We start from the raw sequence: 18,643 nt of genomic DNA, 5'->3' as shown, positions 1-18,643 counted from the left end.
CAGGTAATGGTTTGGGGTTTGGCAAGTCCCTTTTAATTTCTGGAAGGTGGAGGTCAGAGTAAGAAATCTCAGTCTAAATGTTGTAGTTTGTGAAAATAATAATAATTTAAAAAGAGAAACAAAAAAGATATAAAACTAAATGTTGAGTATGTGAAACTGACAAACAGGAGTGGTCATAAAAGAACGAACTCAGAAGGAGGTAGAGGTTGAGGGAAATTGAGAGATCATTTAAGCTGACGACAAATACTGTTTGGTAAAATCAGGATTGTTTTAAAAAAGTGGTTTCTAAAGATGTCTTAGAATTCAGGTAATAAAAGACACAAAAAACACACAGATAAAGAAGATAAAATAAAGGCTGAATTCAAGAACTGAAAAGAACAAGATCATAAATCTCTGCCACCTCCTGTGTTGCCAAAATATATTATCTCACAGAAAGAGAATTTTCTGTGTCAAATGGCTAAACATTTAAAAGGTGTGTGTGGGTAATCTCAGGCAACAGTCTAGTGGTATTTTTAAAGTACTCCCTGACCTGTCCCAAGATGTTAGTTATATTTTCTCATTCAGGTTTTCTCCTGCAACCTGAACAGTCTATTCTTTACCACGGCCCACTTTGACAAATTAGTCTGTGAGACACCATTTCCAAGATATCTTTAGCAGCCAACACAGTCCATAAATCCAAATCATGGTACTGGTTATTAGGATTTCATTTCATGCTCACATTCACAAACATTTAAGCTTTCAACCTTTGCTGTTGGGCATTAATCTTGGCATTAATCAACGGATTAAGTACGCTGAATTTAAACTCAAGGTTAATAGCACGCTCAGCCAATATTAGTTTTACATATTGCCAAGGGAGAACAGGAAGACACAGAGAGCTTTATGTCTGTTTTTTTCTGAAACATAAGAAACAGACTGATGAGTAAGGCATGAAATTGCTTCTTTTCTTCCTTTATGAGGGACTCACACATACCGGTGGGTGTGCACACAGACACAGACACAGACACATACAGTCACTCACTCAACCAGTCCAAATTGGCATTTGAAGCAACAGCTTGTACACATCCTAAGATCTAGCAATCAATCACTGAGCAATTGAATGGCAACATAAGTCCTTAAAAAAATAGTACAAACAAATTAAGAAGTCTGGCAGGGTGTGATGGTTGCTAGTTGCTATAATAATTGTGTAGACAGCAAGAACGTGTGGGCATCAAATATATCAGCACCATCTATCAATATAATATCAATAGGGGTAAAGACATTTATTCTCAATTGTGTAAAAGCTGATAGCAGTAAAAGGCTCTTCGGAGGGCTAAGTTAATAATACCTGAAACAATGACATTCAGAGTAATTACTTGATAGGCTCTTGTCTCTAACGGGAGTAGTTACGTGGCTCACAAAAACAGATACAGAAAATGAACTGCCCGATGATCTGGAAATGCAAGCTGGTTAACGGACACGAATCATTCATTTGCTCCCACCTAAGTACTTGGTTTTCATGAGTTGTATCTTCAGGAGAATTGGTGCTGTTTTGGTGGGGGAGGGGGCTAGTAAATCATTAAAATTATGAGTATTTGAAAACTAGCAATGAAGACTGATTAATGGAAACCAGCTAACTTAGAGCTGTATGTCAAACACAGGTGGATTTGAGAATAGAACTGAACGCAAAGGCAACGATGACAAATGACTTCATTTGAGCTCAGCTTTCATTCGATGTGAAAGGGCAACAGTAATGGTGAGTGCAGAGGGACTAAGCAACTAAACCTCTCGGAGCCTCTAAGATGCAGCTCTCAGAGCTGGGGAGAGGTTGGAACTGCACTGTGCGTTGGAGGTGTCCGGGACACACAGGCTCACTCATGCTTCATTCTTCTTTCTGCCTGCCACCCGGGAAGGGCAATGCTGAGACTTTTAGCACCACACCCAGGCCCTAACACAGCGTCAGACACAGTACAAGCACCTGTGGGGATGACGAAGGGTAAACACTGATGGCTTTACCTTCTGAGAGTCCCCGTAGAGGCTGGTAGACTACTAGTTGGTGAGGGGAAGAGTAGAAGTTTCAGGGGAAGAAAAATGCAGGAAAAGTGCCGTCTTCTAAGACTGGTCTGAATCTAAATGCCTCAATTCAACTAGTGACTGACTATGGGAGATATTTTACTTCATGTCCTCTTTCATATTTGTCAAAGCTCTGAAGTTAAACGTACATGGAAACAAGAACTGGCTCTTCTTCAATTTTTGTTGTTGTTCAGTCCCTAAGTCAAGTCTGACTCTTTGCAACCCCATGGACTGCAACACACCTGCTCTTCACTACCTCCCAGAGTTTGCTCAGATTCATGTCCATTGAGTCGGTGATGCTAATCATCTCATCTCCTGCTCTTCAATAAGGATTAAGAAAAGAATCAAAGTCACCAGTGTATTCACTGACGAAGTAAAAAAAATCAAATGAAGATGTCTGTCAATCACCTTCCCAACTGCAAGAGTAAGCTGGCATACGATACAGGTTAAATGAAGTAACAAAAGAAGGAAAGTGTGAAGAAAGAGGAAAAAAAATAGACAAAAACAGCACCACAAAGCCATAGATGTTGTCCAGGATTTATAGACTACTAGAACAGAATTAACAGGGTTTAGGAATCATCTCTAATAATTTTATTTTAACAATGGCAAGAGTGCACTGCAGCTACACACATCCAGTTCATGATTTTAATGTGAACAAGCATCACATCCTGAGAAAGGAAGCCAAGGAGAACTATATTCTTCTATATTACTAGAAGTCTGCTGCTAAGTTGCTTCAGTTGTGTCCGACTCCGTGCCACCCCATGACGGCAGCCCACCAGGCTCCCCCGTCCCTGGGATTCTCCAGGCAAGAACACTGGAGTGGGTTGCCATTTCCTTCTCCGACTAGAAGTCTAGGGATCTAGAATTAAATGAGATTGGTGAATGAGAACCAGAAATTCATTCTAATTCTAAAAGGAAATCAAGGTCCCAACAGAAAATGTCCCGGGCTATATGACACTCCACAACTGTACTCAAATAATGGCAACATCAAAAATCTATCGTGCACAGACATAGAAAACAAACTTATGGTTACCAAAGGGGAAAGGTGTGTGTGGGGGAGGGATAAATTAGGAATTTGGGAGTAACACACACACACTATTTTATATATAAAATAGATAAGCCACAAGGACCTACTATATATCACAGAGAATTATACTCAACATTTTGTAATTATATAGGAAAAGGGGGCTTCCCAGCTGGCGCTAGTGGTAAAGAAACCACCTGCCAGTGCAGGAGACAGAAGAGATGCAAGTTCGATCCCTGGGTTGGGAAGATCCCCTGGAGGAGGGCATGGCAAACAACTCCAGTACTCTTGCCTGGAGTATCCCATGGACAGAGGAGCCTGGCGGGCTACAGTCCATAGGGTCGCAAAGAGTCGGTCACAACTGAAGCAACTTAGCACGTATTTGGGAAAAGAATTTGAAAAAGAATATATATATATATATATATTTTATATATATACACACACATAGACCTGAAACTAAGACAACATTGTAAATCAGCCATAGTTCAATAAAAAAACTAAATACCCTCCTCGAAAGTAAAGTTAAAAAAAAAAAAAAAAACAACTTACTATGAAAGCATCAGTTAAAATAATTATCATTTATCAGGCTCTACTCTAAGCATGGTCCCATATAGACTCAGGAATCCACAAGGCAGATTCTTTAAGAACAAAATTAAAACTTTTATATTATAAAGGAAGAACCTGAGGCACAAAGAGAGCAACTTTTCCAAGAGCACAGAGTTTAGCAAGCATCAGAAACAGAAGCTGAAGTCAAGTGTGAGGCTCTAAGACAGTACTATTGAAAGGCTCATATTGATTACATTTTCTTCTCTTACAGGGTATCTATTAAGATGCTTCGAAAAAAGAAAAAATATTTTCTTTGAGTGCCAAAGTTTCAAGATAATTTTCACATTAAAATTTTGAAGAAGTTCCTAGTTGTTTCCCAGGACCCCTTCCTGGCTCAATTTACCTGTATCCATGCTTTCTCTTCTATTAGACTTTAAAGATAATGAATGCATAGCATGGTGCCAAGCAAATGAATTCTCAGTAACTGTTGACAATCAATGAACATAACAGATGTTCAATAAGTGCTCACTGAACTGAGTTCAGTGGAACAAAAAGAAAAGTCTGATCATTTGCATAAGAAAAGAGTAGAATAGGCAAACGAAGCACCATTCCATGTCCAGGAAGGAGAAAAAAAAAGGTTAAAGGTTCTGAAACAAGACACCCAGGCTCCAACGTCAAGTCTACATGATCTATCACATGTTTATGCAGCCCAGTCTATCCCACACTCCTCTCAATTTACCTCCACAGAGGTTCCCTCTTCTCTCATCTTAGCTACATCCTTCCTTCCCTTCTGGTAGTGGTAGGGTGGCTGTTTCAAAGGAAGGGAACCAGGTCATATGTAATCGCGGTCCTCTTCATCTGAATTCTCCCGCACCTCCCGAGCTCTGGCTCAGGAAATGAAGACCCAGGCTGGAGCGGGCACCTCAAATCCTCTTCCTCTCTCTTCACTTCAGCAGTCCTCCCCAAGATGCAAACGGTTAGGGAGGCATGAAATTAGCTCAGTTTGTCAATCAGGGAGCCCAGTTAGACTGTGGCTAAATTCTATCAAATGGAAATGGGAAAAAATTTTTTGAAAATTGAACTAAATGAGGGACTTTTCCTCAGGGCAGGAAAGGTGCCTTTAGCTGACTTCTCACTGGAGTGAAGGTTCACCCATAGCCCCAGGCCTTACTCCTCTGGAGAAGAAAGTGAGGAGGCGGGCCCCAGGCCACCCAAGCACCCAGTGCACTCAAGTACACACTACAGAATCAACTTGTCAGCAGCCTGCTAGTAAGGTACATCACACACCCAAGTCTCAGAGCTTTTTCATTTCCAAGAGGTATTTTAACTATCATTTACTCTGACGGTTCCCATGATGGCCCTGGGGTGGCCATGGAGCAACCGCATCCAAAAAAAAAAAAGGTCTGACTCTTACAGAGGAAGCCAAGAGGGACAAATCCCACAGATTCCAGGGCCACATGCCCTAGAGCAATGCTGGTTTGGCTTCCATCCCCCATCATCTTAGGCCACAGAGGAGAGACACCTGAACCCCACAAGGAAAAGTATGGCAAAAACATTTCATTTAGCCTCAGAATTGAGGGATTCTCCTCTCTGCACGGGATCACCAGGGAGATGTTATTAAGTACCAAAACTAGGGAGATGGAAGCCAAGAGCCTGCCCAGTGCACAACCTTAAAAATTAGCCAGCATCTGTTCCACAAGCTCTGAGGGCTACTGCCACTGCCCATAAGGGATGGGGGATAGAGCCAATGGAGTTTTCATTCCCTGCTCAGTTCTCTCCTGTAGCTGGCTCTGAATAAAGTCTTAACCCTACCCCACTCCATCAACCTTTCTAAAGGTGAAATGAATCACTGAAGCATGTAACAGATTCCATGTGGTCTGTAAAAATGCCCTATGACTCTTAAAAAACAAGCTTCTATTTAAATTCAAGGGTACAAATGAAAATGAAGTTTAGATAAAAAGGTGGAAAAAAGGGAGAAAGTTAATAATTCAGTCTGTAAGTACAATAAATAGCAAACTCAGCCAAGAAGCATATGAAAAGATGCTGAACATCATTAATCAGTAAGGAAATACAACCAGCGATATAATGAGTGAGATACTCCCTCATACCCATTCACATGACCATTAGAAAAGAAAAAATAGAAAATAACAAGTGTTGGTAAGAATGTGGAGAAGTTAGAATCTTGTGCACTGTTGGTGGGAATGTAAAACGGCACAGCTGCTATGGAAAAGAGTCTGGTGGTTCCTGAAAACATTAAAAATAGAATTACCATATGATCCAGCAACTCTGTTTCTGGATATATACCCAAAAGAATTGAAATCAGGGTCTCAAAGAGTTATATGTACACTCATGCTCACCGCAGTACCATTCACAACTGATGGAAGATGGAGGCAACCCAAGTGTCCAGTGACAGATGAATGGGTAACAATATGCAGTCTGTATACATAATGGAATATTATTCAGTCTCAAAAAGGAAGGGCATTCTGACACCTGCTATAACATGGATGAACCTTGAGTACACTATACTAAGTGCGATCAGCAGATCACAAAAGACAAATACTGTATATTTCACTTATAGGAGTACTTGGAGTAATCAGAATCTGAGGCAGACACAGCAGAATGGTGGTTGCTGAGGCTGGAAGAAGGAGGAGGCTCTGGAGTCACAGTTTGATAGGAACAGTTTCAGGTTGGCAAGATGAAGCGTTCTGGAGATGGATGGATGGTGGCAATGGTCACACAGCAACATGAATGTACTTAATGACACTGAACTGTACGCTTTACGATTAAGCTGGTACATTTTGTTATGTGTATTTTACTACATTTTTTTTAATTGGTAAAAAAAAAAAATTAGTGAACTCAGACTATTTTTTTCCTCAAGGGGGGGGAAAAAATCATGCTACTTGGGGACAGAGGAGAGCAATGAAAAAGGAAATCATAAACTGTTCACATAAAAACAATATACATTTTTAAGCTTTTCAAGTTCCAGGCTTAGCTACGGAACAGACCAACCACACACATCGACTCCACCCCCCGAAAGACACAAGAAGCCTCTCACCTCACTGAGGTAAATAAAAAAAGAGCAGGTGGACCCATCCACTCCGTATTCTGCGTAGCAGGGATCCGAGCGCCACATATTTTTCATCCACTGAAACAACCAGAGGAGGAAGAGCACTGGTGAGCAGCCATTCATTGAGCGGGCACGTCTGCCTAGAGGCTGTGAGATTCCTCCAGCAGTAAAGCCCAGGAGCACTGGTGGGGAGGGATGTTTTCTCAAGAGCAAGTGCCTCATAGACCCTGGCATGAGAGTGCCCTCCTGGAGACCTACAGTCACACCAGCCCCAGCACGGAGCCTGGAAAACAGCACGGGAATCAAGGCAAGAGCACAGTGTGCACTTAAATCCCATATGGGAGCCATTTAAAATGCTCTGGGGCTCGTCTCGCCATCCTAAGTGATGTCTGAACAGAAAACTTTTCTCTGAAAGCTACTGAGCAGGGAGTGGTCTCCCCAAGGTTTGGCCACATAAATGCAGTGAAAAACAAACAAACAAACGTTAAGAGTCAGAGTGGCCAACAGCGTCTGGGCACTCAACTGCACACGCAAATGTGACATTTAAATAACAATCTGGAGACCTCACAGCTGAGGCCTGGGGACTTGGGAGAAGGGAGCTGGACACTAAATCATGGAAGCCCCTTGTCTTTGGCTCTTGAAGGATCACCCGCTGGAGTATGGGAAAGAGGGAAACGCAATTTCAGACACAGCAGGTGCCTGCAATGCCCCAGCTCTTTCAGTCTGACCAGTTAGTCACTGTTGACTAATCCCATGGAGCTGGCATAAGCAGGGAACGGTTGTCACGGCCACAGCCCCAAACTGGCAGGGCTGATACACCCCCTACATGACTTCCTTAAAGAGGGCTCGATCACCCATCTGCATCGCTGGGGAGGAGAGGAGAGGGAAGGGGAAGCCAGGGGCTGTCAGTGCAGGTCGAGGAGGAGGGGGTAAATGGATATCACTCTTGACTTACCTTGATTTTCCCCTCGCAATGGGGGTAGCCATCCATAGGAGGCAATACACATTTTTCTTGAGCTCCATTAATGATATCTGAAAAAGAGGGAAAAGAACAAAGGATACCATCAAGTTCATGGCAAGTGCGGGGCAGAAAGAGAAACAGAAAAGAGAGGTCTATCCTGGGAACCACGTTGGCTCTGACCCCTCCAGCTGGTGACATGCTGACTGGTCTGCAGTGAGGACTTGACCCAACCACAGCCAGTCTCCAGGGTGGTCGGAGACCTGTGACGGGTGAGGCCAAGTCTGAAAGGAAGAGTCAGGCCAACCATAGTGAATACTTAGAAACTTGCAACTGTGAAACCGAGAAAACAAACAAGTGGGCGGGGCTGAGGGGCGCAGGAAAAGAAGCCAGGAGATTAGGAGGGTCCCTGGGTCAAGCCAGGCTGGGCCACGAGGACAAACTGAGGCCACGAGCAGCTTCATGAACACATGTGCTTGTCACTTACGGAACTGAAAACAGTGGTACAGATGAACTTATTTACAAAACAGAAATAGACTCACAGATACAGAAATCAAACTTACAGTTACTACAGGGGAAAGTGGGGGGCGTAGTGGAGGAATAACTTAGGAGTTTGGGATTAACAGGTACATACTACTATATATAAAATAAATAACAAAGTCTTACTGTTACAGCACAGGGAAATATATTCACTATTTTATAATAACCTGTAAGGGGAAGGAATATGAAAATATATATATATATATAAAAGAGAAATCATTTTCCTGTATATCTGAAACTAATATAACACTGTAAATCAACTATACTTCAATAAAACAAAACACACAAGTGCCTGAGCTGAGGCAGCCCAGGAGAGAGAGAGGTGAAGGTGTGCAGAGGAACAGAAAGCCCCAAGATGCTTGTGCAAGGTACAACTTCTTACAGACCCAGTTCTTATATTTCCACCAAGATCTCCTTATTCTTCCAATCTTTCCTCCCAATAACTCCCTTTCTATCAGCAAGCTCAAGTGGACTCCTATTCCTTGTAACTACAGAATCAAAACTAAAAAGAATGCCCTCCAGAAGCTTACAGTTAAGTGATGGACAGCAGACAAACTGGTCAACAACTGAACAGTAGCTTAAAAGGCCTTATATTAGGGAGGGCCAGGGAAGGATGCCCATACCAGTCTCTAAGCATCAGAGAAGACTTCCCGCACCCAGAGACATCTCGGCTGAGATGTGAAGGTGCAGGAGTGAGCCAGGTAGGGGGACATGGTAAAGACGGTGTTCAGCGAAACGTCCACATGGAGGACCTGATCTGATGAGAGTGAATGAGGGTGAGGTACTGAGATGCGAAGAGCTGACTCACTGGAAAAGACCCTGATGCTGGGAAAGATTGAAGGCAAAAGGAGAAGGGAGAGGATGAGATGGTTAGATAGCATCACCCACTCCATGGACATGAAATCTGAGCAAACTCCAGGAGACAGTGAAGGACAGGGGAGCCCCGAGTGCTGCAGTTCACGGGGTCGCGGAGTTGGACATGACTTAGCGACTGAACAACAACACTGAGAGTCAGGCAGGACCCAAACCAGAAAGGCCACGAAGACTCCAGCCTCTGTGCTAAGGGCATGGCTGGTGGAGCACTGGAAAATTTTAAGGAGAAGATAATTATGATCAGGCTTTTGTTTAGGAATGATCATTTTAGTTGGAAATTAGGACACTCCTAAACCTACATGCTTCTCTTCTGGGACCAACTATATTTTCCAGACACACTTGGAAAATGTCCCCATTTCTCACTGCTGACCATTTTCAATTCAAAGTACTGGTCAGACATTAGATCCCAAACTACAATGTCATTTGACAATGGTATTTAAACAATGTTGATGGCTGCTAGGGCTAAAACAGAAGTCAGTGCAAAGAGAAATTTTAGTTGTACCTGTTCCTTGAAATTCAGTTCATCTGAGAGTCTAAAACAGAAACCCCAGACCTCCTGATTGAGCCTTTTCAATGAGCATTCTACCTGCTAAGGATAACTAGAGCATAAAATCAGTATCTTCCTTATCATAGGTTGGAGGCTGTCAGTTAGTTGATAACATAAAAAACACTTAGCTTGTTGGAGTCTTTGTTTTCCCATCTGTAAAATCAGAATCGCTGCACTTCTATTTCATGCAGGTCTTATTAAATAAGTTAACATTTGTAAAAAGCCTGGTTGGCACTCCTATCGGCTGGTATCAGAGACCACGGCAGGTGCTTAAGAGTTGGCATTTGCTGTATAATTCCACACAACCTTCAATCACTATATCCAGGAAAGCAGTGTTTCAAATGCACAGCTGCTTCTGGAAATGAATTCTCTTTGTTTTTAAAATAACCGCAGGCTTGAATGGTGGATCTCCTGAAAATTCCCCTTCTGTCTCACTCGCACGGCGACAGCCAGCTCCAGTATCCTCAGACAGATGGGCTGCCTTACCAAAAAAGAAAGATACTTTCCAATGACTACTGCTCCAATGACTAATTCCAATTTTGCTCACATTCAACAAGCAAATAAGAGGCAGCACAGGTTCCGAGAAACTAAGCAGAGTCTAGAACTGCTGAAGTTTGCGGGTAACTGAACATTTAAGGGATCCGTAGAGGTCAGTAGGTTTCCCAGGTGGTGCTAGTGGTAAAGAAGCCCCCTGCCAACGCATGAGACATAAGAGACTCAGGTTCAATCCCTGAGTTGGGAAGATCCCCTGGAGAAGGGCATGGCAACCCACTCCAGTATTCTTGCCTGGAGAATCCCATGGATAGAGGAGCTTGGTGGGCTGCAGTCCATAGAGTTGCAAAGAGTCAGACAAGACTAGAGCGACCTATCATGCATGCATGCATTAGGGGTCAGTACCTCTCTTACGTTACACACAATAGGGATTATTCTAGTTCTGGACGTTTGGAGCCAGAAGTGGAGGTATGCTAATGTGGGGCAAAGAGAAACCACCAGGTGATAAAATTAACCAGCAGGTCCATGAAGGGTGCAGGCAAAGCCTGGTTGCTGGCAGTGTGGGTCCACATCATCTAAGAGTTTCAAGGAAAAAACTATGTTATGCCAACTTTTTCTGCAAAGGGCTAGACAATAAATATTTAAGGCTGGGCAGGCCACATGGTCGCTGGGATGTAGCCGTCACAACAGGGGGAATGGAATGATGTGTGTGGCTGTGTTCCAATAAAACTTTATTTACAAAAACAGGTTCAGACCCTGCTTTTTGCTATGCTAAGAGAACCCCCAAAAGAGGATCCTCGCTTCTTCAAAGACCTGCTGAACTGACGTTTTAAAGGACATCTGCAGGTACTCTCCTGCCAGGTGTGCCCTTCCTCCACACACTTAACACCCTTCCTCCTTTAAAACTGAGTTGGAGCATCCATCCCCACCTGAAGAAAGCTGAGATCCTTCCTCCCTATCCCTATGTTCAATCAAGACTGAGTTAGGATTGAGGGCTGCCCCTTCAGCTCCTGGCCCTCCCATGGCAGTGAGCAATCCTGTTCTCTTTTTTGCATCTGTCCACCCCCTTTCCTAGGACATGAGAACATTGTGGGAAGGTTATGTCTTTCTGCTCCATCACCAGGCATTCAGCAAGTGCTGCTGGACTGAATGAACACTCACATGTTCTGCCTGACCCCCACCTCCCCCACTGCCACATACACAGACACCTGACACTTTGGATCAAGGAGAAGGAGACTAAGCTGAGACCTCAGTGTTTTTTATTTCTCTACTAAGCAGCAGTGTGTCAGCTAATCCACCAGGGGCTTCCCTGGTGGCTCAGAGGTTAAAGCGTCTGCCTCTAATGCGGGAGACCTGGGTTCGATCCCTGGGTCGGGAAGATCCCCTGGAGAAGGAAATGGCAACCCACTCCAATACTCTTACCTGGAGAATCCCATGGACAGAGGAGCCTGGTGGGCTACAGTCCATGGGGTCGCAAAGAGTCAGACACGACTAAGCGACTTTAACTAACTAACTAAGCAGCAGTGTGTCAGCTAATCCAACAGGGCTCCTCTGCATTTCCATGATCTTAGGAGGGCTTTTTTCGCTATTTGTTACACAGTGATGGGTTTGAATAGATGGCAGCTTCCAGAAGTGCAGTTCGTGGCTGAAGGCTCTGCGGTAGGTGGGATCTGTGAAAGGGAGACACAGGAAGTGCCAGCCTTTTTTCTGAGCACGGGGTTGAAATGCTCCCAGAATCCAACCACCAGTAAGTAACCTGAACAAGACCCTCCACTACCCCCCAAGCCCTGAGGAGTCTCAGCACCTCACAGGGCAGTTCCCCATCTTGCTTCCATCACGAGGACAAAAACCCAATGAATCATGTTTTTATTAGATTTTTCTAATAGAAACAGAAGACTTTTCTACCTCTGGAAGAGCCTCCAATCTCAGTTCATTCCAGTCACTCAGTCACGTCTGACTCTTTGTGACCCCATGGACTGCAGCATGCCAGGCTTCCCTGTCCATCACCAACTCCCGGAGCTTGGTCAAATTCATGTCCATCAAGTCCATGATGCCATCCAACCATCTCATCCTCTGTCACTCCCTTCTCCTCCTGCCTTCGATCTTTCCCAGCATCAGGGTCTTTTCAAATGAGTCAGTTCTTCGCATTGGGTGGCCAAAGTATTGGAGCTTCAGCTTCAGCATCAGTCCTTCCAATGAATATTCATGACTGATTTCCTTTAGGATGGACTGGTTTAATCTCCTTACAGTCCAAGGGACTCTCAAGAGTCTTTTCCAACACCACAGTTCAAAAGCATCAATTCTTCGGTGCTCAGCTTCCTTTATGGTGCAACTCTCAAATCCATACATGACTACCAGAAAAACCATAGCTTTGGCTAGATGGACCTTTGCCGGCAAAGTAATGTCTCTGCTTTTTAACATGACTGCTTTTCAAGGGGCATTTAGCTTACTGCTCATGAGGCCCCTCCAAAAAAGGAGACAGGATTCTGCCAAGATATGTTACTAGAAGGTTCTTCCTGCTGTTTTCCCCACCCTCCCCCACCTGTCAAATTGTTTTTTTAATGGTGAAAGGGCAAGGTACTAATATAAAATGCAAATGTAAAATAAGATGCTAATGCAAGCAAAGAAACTCAGCTCTTACTATTGTTCAGGATCCAGTTTCATTTCTCACCGTCATAACCAGCCCAAGTAGTGCCCCGCACTGAAAACATCACCTCTGAACTGATTCTGTGGTGCTGTCAACCAGGTATTAGAAAAAAGGCAGGATATCTAGGTGTGAAAACTCTGTTGTTTTATCAGAGTAGTAAGAGATCAAATATTAGGCTGAATCTAAGAGAACAGTTTTATTATCAAAAATGCTCACAACTCAGGAAGAGCACATGTACTGCAGGAGAAGTGACAGAAGATGCCATAAACACATCCAGAGCGAGGTGTTCCTGTCAAGCATGGAAACAGATTCTCCCCGACAGCCCTAACATGTGTATACAGATTGAGAGAGACACAATGGGATTTCAACTATACATTTGGAAGTGACAGAGACCAAGAGATATGGAACCAGGCAGATAGATGTTTTTAACTCATGCTTTTCTCTGCCCGAGGAAGGAAGGAAAGTGGGAGAGAACGGGGTGGAAGTAAATGGTGAAGACAATCTCAGAGGGATGGTGACAACAGAAAATGGGTGATTCAGGAAATGAAGGTGGATGATCGTGACCTCTCAAGATATATGACCAGCCTTTTGAAAGTGCTGGTACACATATTGTCACATTTTACACTCACCACATCCTCCTGAACAAGGAAGGCAATTACCTCATCTTATGGTTTGGAAAGAGGCTTCAAAATCCTCAGCATCTACCTCCAAACTCAGCCCACAGTTACTTGGAATTTCTCCCCAAAGCCTGTGGCTTGCCATGTGCTGAGATGTCAAAGCCGCATCCTTGAAAGATATGGTCTGTATCCTCGAGGAGCTCCCCAGGGCTTGAGGAGCAACCACATACAGCAGAGTGAGGCACACATCAGCGGAACCCCTCCTCAGATAAACCTCCTGAAAGGCTGGACAGCCACCCTTTGGCTAGCCCCCACCTACTGCCGGGCACCCTGGCAACTCTGCAGAATTTTTTTTAAACAAATAAATGAACTACCGTTACAAAGGGATCAAGAGCCTCAGTTCCAGAGAAGTGCAGGGAGGAGAAGGAGAATGAGCCACAGAAGAAAGGGGGTGAGCATTCCTCACTGGGAATCCCTAAACCAGAAACTCTGAGTTCCAGACCACACACTAAAGAAGCTGAAGGAATCTGAGTTCCACACGAGGAAAACGACAGAAGGAGCAGCAGTGAAAAAAAGATTTGTTTCCTATGCAGAGAGGGAGGAAGTGGACCCATTCCCTGGGTGAATTACTGATATTCATGCCTTATCAGTATTTAAAAAGAGAGGCTTATAGTTTTGTGAGATATGATCTTCATGAGTTCTATGCTAACTGTCCTGATGCAGTCACAAACCAAGCACAGACACTGGGCACCACACAAGGAAACCTTTATCTTTTAACTGCGCAGTTCAATGCACATACATGGAGATGCTGTTGTGTTTTTAAAGTAAACGATCAACCATGCAGCATCATAGAACACTCACCTACTCAAACTCACATTAACTTAATGATAACCATTGCTCATTTTGAAGGACAAAAGTGATCCAGAAATATAGTTATAAAAAGAAACTCGTAACAAGAATCTGGCAGCCAGGTGTCACTCTGAATCTGATTCTATCAATGCTTGTGGGTGGTACCACCTGTAAGAAAGTCAGCTACAAGCTTCTGGTTGATGATGATAAAGTGAGGACATGGAGGGGAAGGGAGTGGATGTGTGTGTGGAGGGAGGTGGAGGCTGAGGAGGAGGTGGGAGAAAAGAAGAGAGGTGTGGTTGTAAGTGAGCCCCACACAGAAGAAAGTTATTTCAGAATGAAAGCTGACCCTCCTAAGAGAGCCTCCTTTGTGAAAGCTCACTTTTCTGAGTATTAATTATAGCAAAGGCAACATGTGTTTTGAAGTGGCATTTCTTTTTAAGAACTTGTAAAACACGGTGCCATTAATTTTTTAATCTAGAACTCAACAGGCATCGATAGGTTAAGTGTTTCTGATTTCCTTACCATCACTATTTTAACAGAAAAGGGGGGAAAAGATAGAAAAAGTGTTTTAGAAGCCTCTCAGAAACCTCAAAAAACACGACCATCTGTCCACCTCCAGAAGTTTTAGGAAACCTAGTTCAACCTCCTCGTCCAGTTCCGTTGCCAACAGCTCAGATAACCATCTTCATGAGTGAGGGCCTGATCCGCCCAAAGGTACCCCACGCATATTTCCTCTTAAAAGATAAAGGGTCTCCAGTGATCTGCTTTGTGTGTAAGACAAGGAAGTGCTTCTCTGGGAACACCTGATAGGAACACACAGCCCCAGTTATCAGATGGCCCCTGCAGGGCGCCCACGTGAGCACTGCGCCAGCCGGGAGCCGACTCCAGCTCTGCGCTCAGCCTGGAGACCAGGCTCTTGCCAGCACCTCTGTCAGCTGGCCTCGTGTCAGGAGTTAATAGCAATAAATCGGACAGAAATCAGCCATGGTGAAATGTAATCTCCCATTAAAGGTGACCTCACCAGTCATTCTCAGCTTGGCAAATATTCATTCAGGGCCACTTTATATCTGCATTATGAAAAACTGATTTAATTTCTATAACTGAATCATGTACACACATTCCAGACCCAGGGCCCACAGGAATAGGAAACTCTCTGCCCCCTGAAGGAGCTGGGGCAGTCATGATGGGTAATGGGGCATGACACACTCAGACTCCCAGGGATGGACAATGAGCGCCTTGAGAAGGGTTGTCTGCGTTTTGTTGGTCTTGTTTGGGTTTTCAGCCCAAGAAGCTAGAAATGCAATCACTGTACCAAAGAATTTGAGAGTTGCAAAGGACTTTCTGAAGCCATATTAGTAAGCTGTTGACTTTTCCTGATTCACAAGAATGCACTGAGTGATGAAGTGCCTTCCTTATTCAGTGATTTAACAAAATTCACTAATTACCTCCCATGCACAATGCATTCTGAAACCCTGGCCTCTGTCTTTTAACTCAAGATTGTTTCCACTTCTGGCTTTTGGTATTAAAAGGCACACTACCACCAGTATATTCATGTTCTACTCTAGAAATCTGAACAGTCAACACTGAAGAATAAAATGACCAATTTTCACTTGTCTCTGAATAAGTACTCCAAGGGCCTCATGGACTTGCTAAAAACCCGGAGCTACAGTCTGACACTGTTTCCCCATCTACTTCCCATGAAGAAATGCTATAGGCATACGGGAAGTCAATAGGAAAATCACATTTTATGAAGTTTTCCAATTATGCACAGCTTTTCAAGGATGGTATTAATGTGTAAAAAGAAAGAAATTGTGAGGACTATGAAAATACATTGCCAAGTATAATCAATGTCAAAATTTCAAATCATAGTAATAGCTAAATAAACCTATATTATTTATGTTTTCTTCTGTTACACCCTGTGTATATTCATGTTCTACTCTAGAAATCTGAACAGTCAACACTGAAGAATAAAATGACCAATTTTCACTTGTCTCTGAATAAGTTCTCCAAGGGCCTCATGGACTACTAGTTATGACCAACCTAGAAAGCATATTGAAAAGCAGAGACATTACTTTGCCAACAAAGGTCCATCTAGTCAAGGCTATGGTTTTTCCTGTGGTCATATATGGATGTGAGAGTTGAACTGTGAAGAAAGCTGAGCGCCAAAGAATTGATGCTTTTGAACTGTGGTGTTGGAGAAGACTCTTGAGAGTCCCTTGGACTGCAAGGAGATCCAACCAGTCCATTCTAAAGGAGATCAGCCCTGGGATTTCTTTGGAAGGAATGATGCTAAAGCTGAAACTCCAGTACTTTGGCCACCTCATTGGAAGAGTTGACTCATTGGAAAAGACTCTGATGCTGGGAGGGATTGGGGGCAGGAGGAGAAGGGGATGACAGAGGATGAGATGGCTGGATGGCATCACTGACTCGATGGATGTGAGTCTGAGTGAACTCCGGAGTTGGTGATAGACAGGGAGGCCTGGCGTGCTGCGATTCATGGGGTTGCAAAGAGTCGGACACGACTGAGCGACTGAACTGAACTGATCGCTTATATGTGGAATCTAAAAAAAAAAAAAAAAAAAAGAATTTACTTACAAAACAGAAACAGACCCAAAAACATAGAAAACAAACTTATGGTTACCAAAGTGAAAGGTAGGGGAGATAAGTTAGGAGACTTGGATTGGCATGTGCACAGTACCATATATAAAATAGATAACCAACAAGGACCTACTGAAGGGCAAAAGGACTCTACTGAATATTTTTTAATAACCTATCAAGGAAAAGAATCTGATATGTGTGTATATATATATATATATGTATATATTCATACATATATATGACTGAATCCTAAATCACTGTTCTGTGTACCAGAAAGTAACACAACATTGTAAATTGACTACACTTCAATGAAATAAATTTTTTAAATAATTAAAAGATTCTAGGAGGGGCAGGGTTCATAAGAATGTTGTATGTGTGCACTCATGCACACACACACCCTATTCTGATATGCCCCTAGGTACTGCTTCTGATAAATCATGTCAGATTCCTCGGAATTCACACCTAGGACCCCATATGCATAGTGGGCAGAAAACAGCTAGGGTTAAACACTTGCCAGTGACTTTAAAAAAAAAAAAAAAGCTCATCGTTGTTAATCTTCAGGGAAACTCAATCAAAACCACAATGAGATATCACTATACCCACTGCGATGGTAGAATAAAAAATTCAGGTCATAACAAGTGTTGGCAAGGAGAAATCAGACCCCTTAAGTACTTTTGATAGGAATCTCAGATGGTGTAAACTATCTTGGAAAGCTGTCTAGCAGTTCCTTAACAAGTTAAACATGGAGTTACCATTTGACCCAGCAATTCCACTCCCAGGTAGATAGATACCCAAAACAAAAGAAGACCTTAGACCCATACAAAAGTTCACAGCAGCATTAATCATAAGAGCCAAAAATTAAACACCAAAACAATCCAAATGCTCACCAATGAATGAATGCTTAGACAAAACACGGTGTATCCATACAACGGGGTATCATTCAGGCATAAAGGGAATGAAACACCGATTCATCCCACAACATGGATGAACCTTGAAAAAGTAAGCTAAGTGAAGGAGGCAGTCACAAACGACCACACATTACATGAAAGGTCCAGAAAACACAAATCAACAGAGACAGAAAGTAGCTTAGTGGCTGCTTAAGACTGGGGGAAAGGGAGGTTAGGGGTGTGTGGGGCAGGTTGTAGGTAATGATAACTAACTGGTACAGAATCTTTTTTGAGGTGATAAAAATGTTCTATACTCAATTGTGGCAATGGTTGCACAACTCTGTGAATATACTTAAAACCTTTAAATTATACTCTTTTAAAAAGGCAACCTGTAGGGTATACAAATTATATATCAATAAAGCTGCTAAGAAAACCCCCAAATTCCTGCCACTGACTCATTCAACAATCACTGCACCTAAATGAGTACCTGTGATGCTTTTAGTCCCATCCTAAGATGTATACTGGGGTTTCCCTGGTAGCTCAGCTGTTAAAGAATCCGCCTGCAATGCAGGAGGACCCTGGTTCGACTCCTGGGTTGGGAAGATCCACTGGAGAAAGGGAAAGGCTACTCACTCCAGTAATTTGGCCTGGAGAATTCCATGAACTGTCCATGGGGTTGCAAAGATTTAGAAACGACTGAGCAACTTTCACTTTCACTTTAAGACGTATACAGAGGAACACAAAGTAATCTTTACCTTGAGGGAGCCTAGAATACACCTAAAACTTGGCCATCAGAAAAGGCAGGTGGCAGCCTGGTGTACTGGAGAATAAAGGACCGCAGATGAGCAGTAGGCGGCAGTGGCCTGGACTTGGCAGCCAACCACCATTCCTCCAGTCTCATCTCCCTCTACGTCACAGTAACAGAGTTTTAAGCTGAACCCCTGGC

At 43.3% G+C, this 18,643-nt stretch overlaps 1 protein-coding gene across 4 annotated transcripts in view; it reads right to left on the bottom strand.

The window, feature by feature from the left end:
- Positions 1–18,643, bottom strand: part of MGAT5 (alpha-1,6-mannosylglycoprotein 6-beta-N-acetylglucosaminyltransferase) — a 399,290-nt gene that overhangs the window by 165,983 nt on the left and 214,664 nt on the right. For all 4 annotated transcript variants that reach the window (XM_070389588.1, XM_070389598.1, XM_070389571.1 and 1 more), the window contains 2 exons: positions 7,642–7,718; positions 6,675–6,764 (listed from right to left, as the gene is read on the bottom strand). In XM_070389588.1, the coding sequence (XP_070245689.1) occupies positions 6,675–6,764; positions 7,642–7,718 (167 nt within the window). The remainder of the gene's footprint in view (positions 1–6,674; positions 6,765–7,641; positions 7,719–18,643) is intronic.

This window comes from Bos mutus, chromosome 2, assembly GCF_027580195.1.
Source record: "Bos mutus isolate GX-2022 chromosome 2, NWIPB_WYAK_1.1, whole genome shotgun sequence".
NCBI classification, from domain to species: domain Eukaryota; kingdom Metazoa; phylum Chordata; class Mammalia; order Artiodactyla; family Bovidae; genus Bos; species Bos mutus.
The sequence above is the reverse complement of the archived record's forward strand: the minus strand, read 5'-3'. Positions and strand labels throughout refer to the sequence as shown.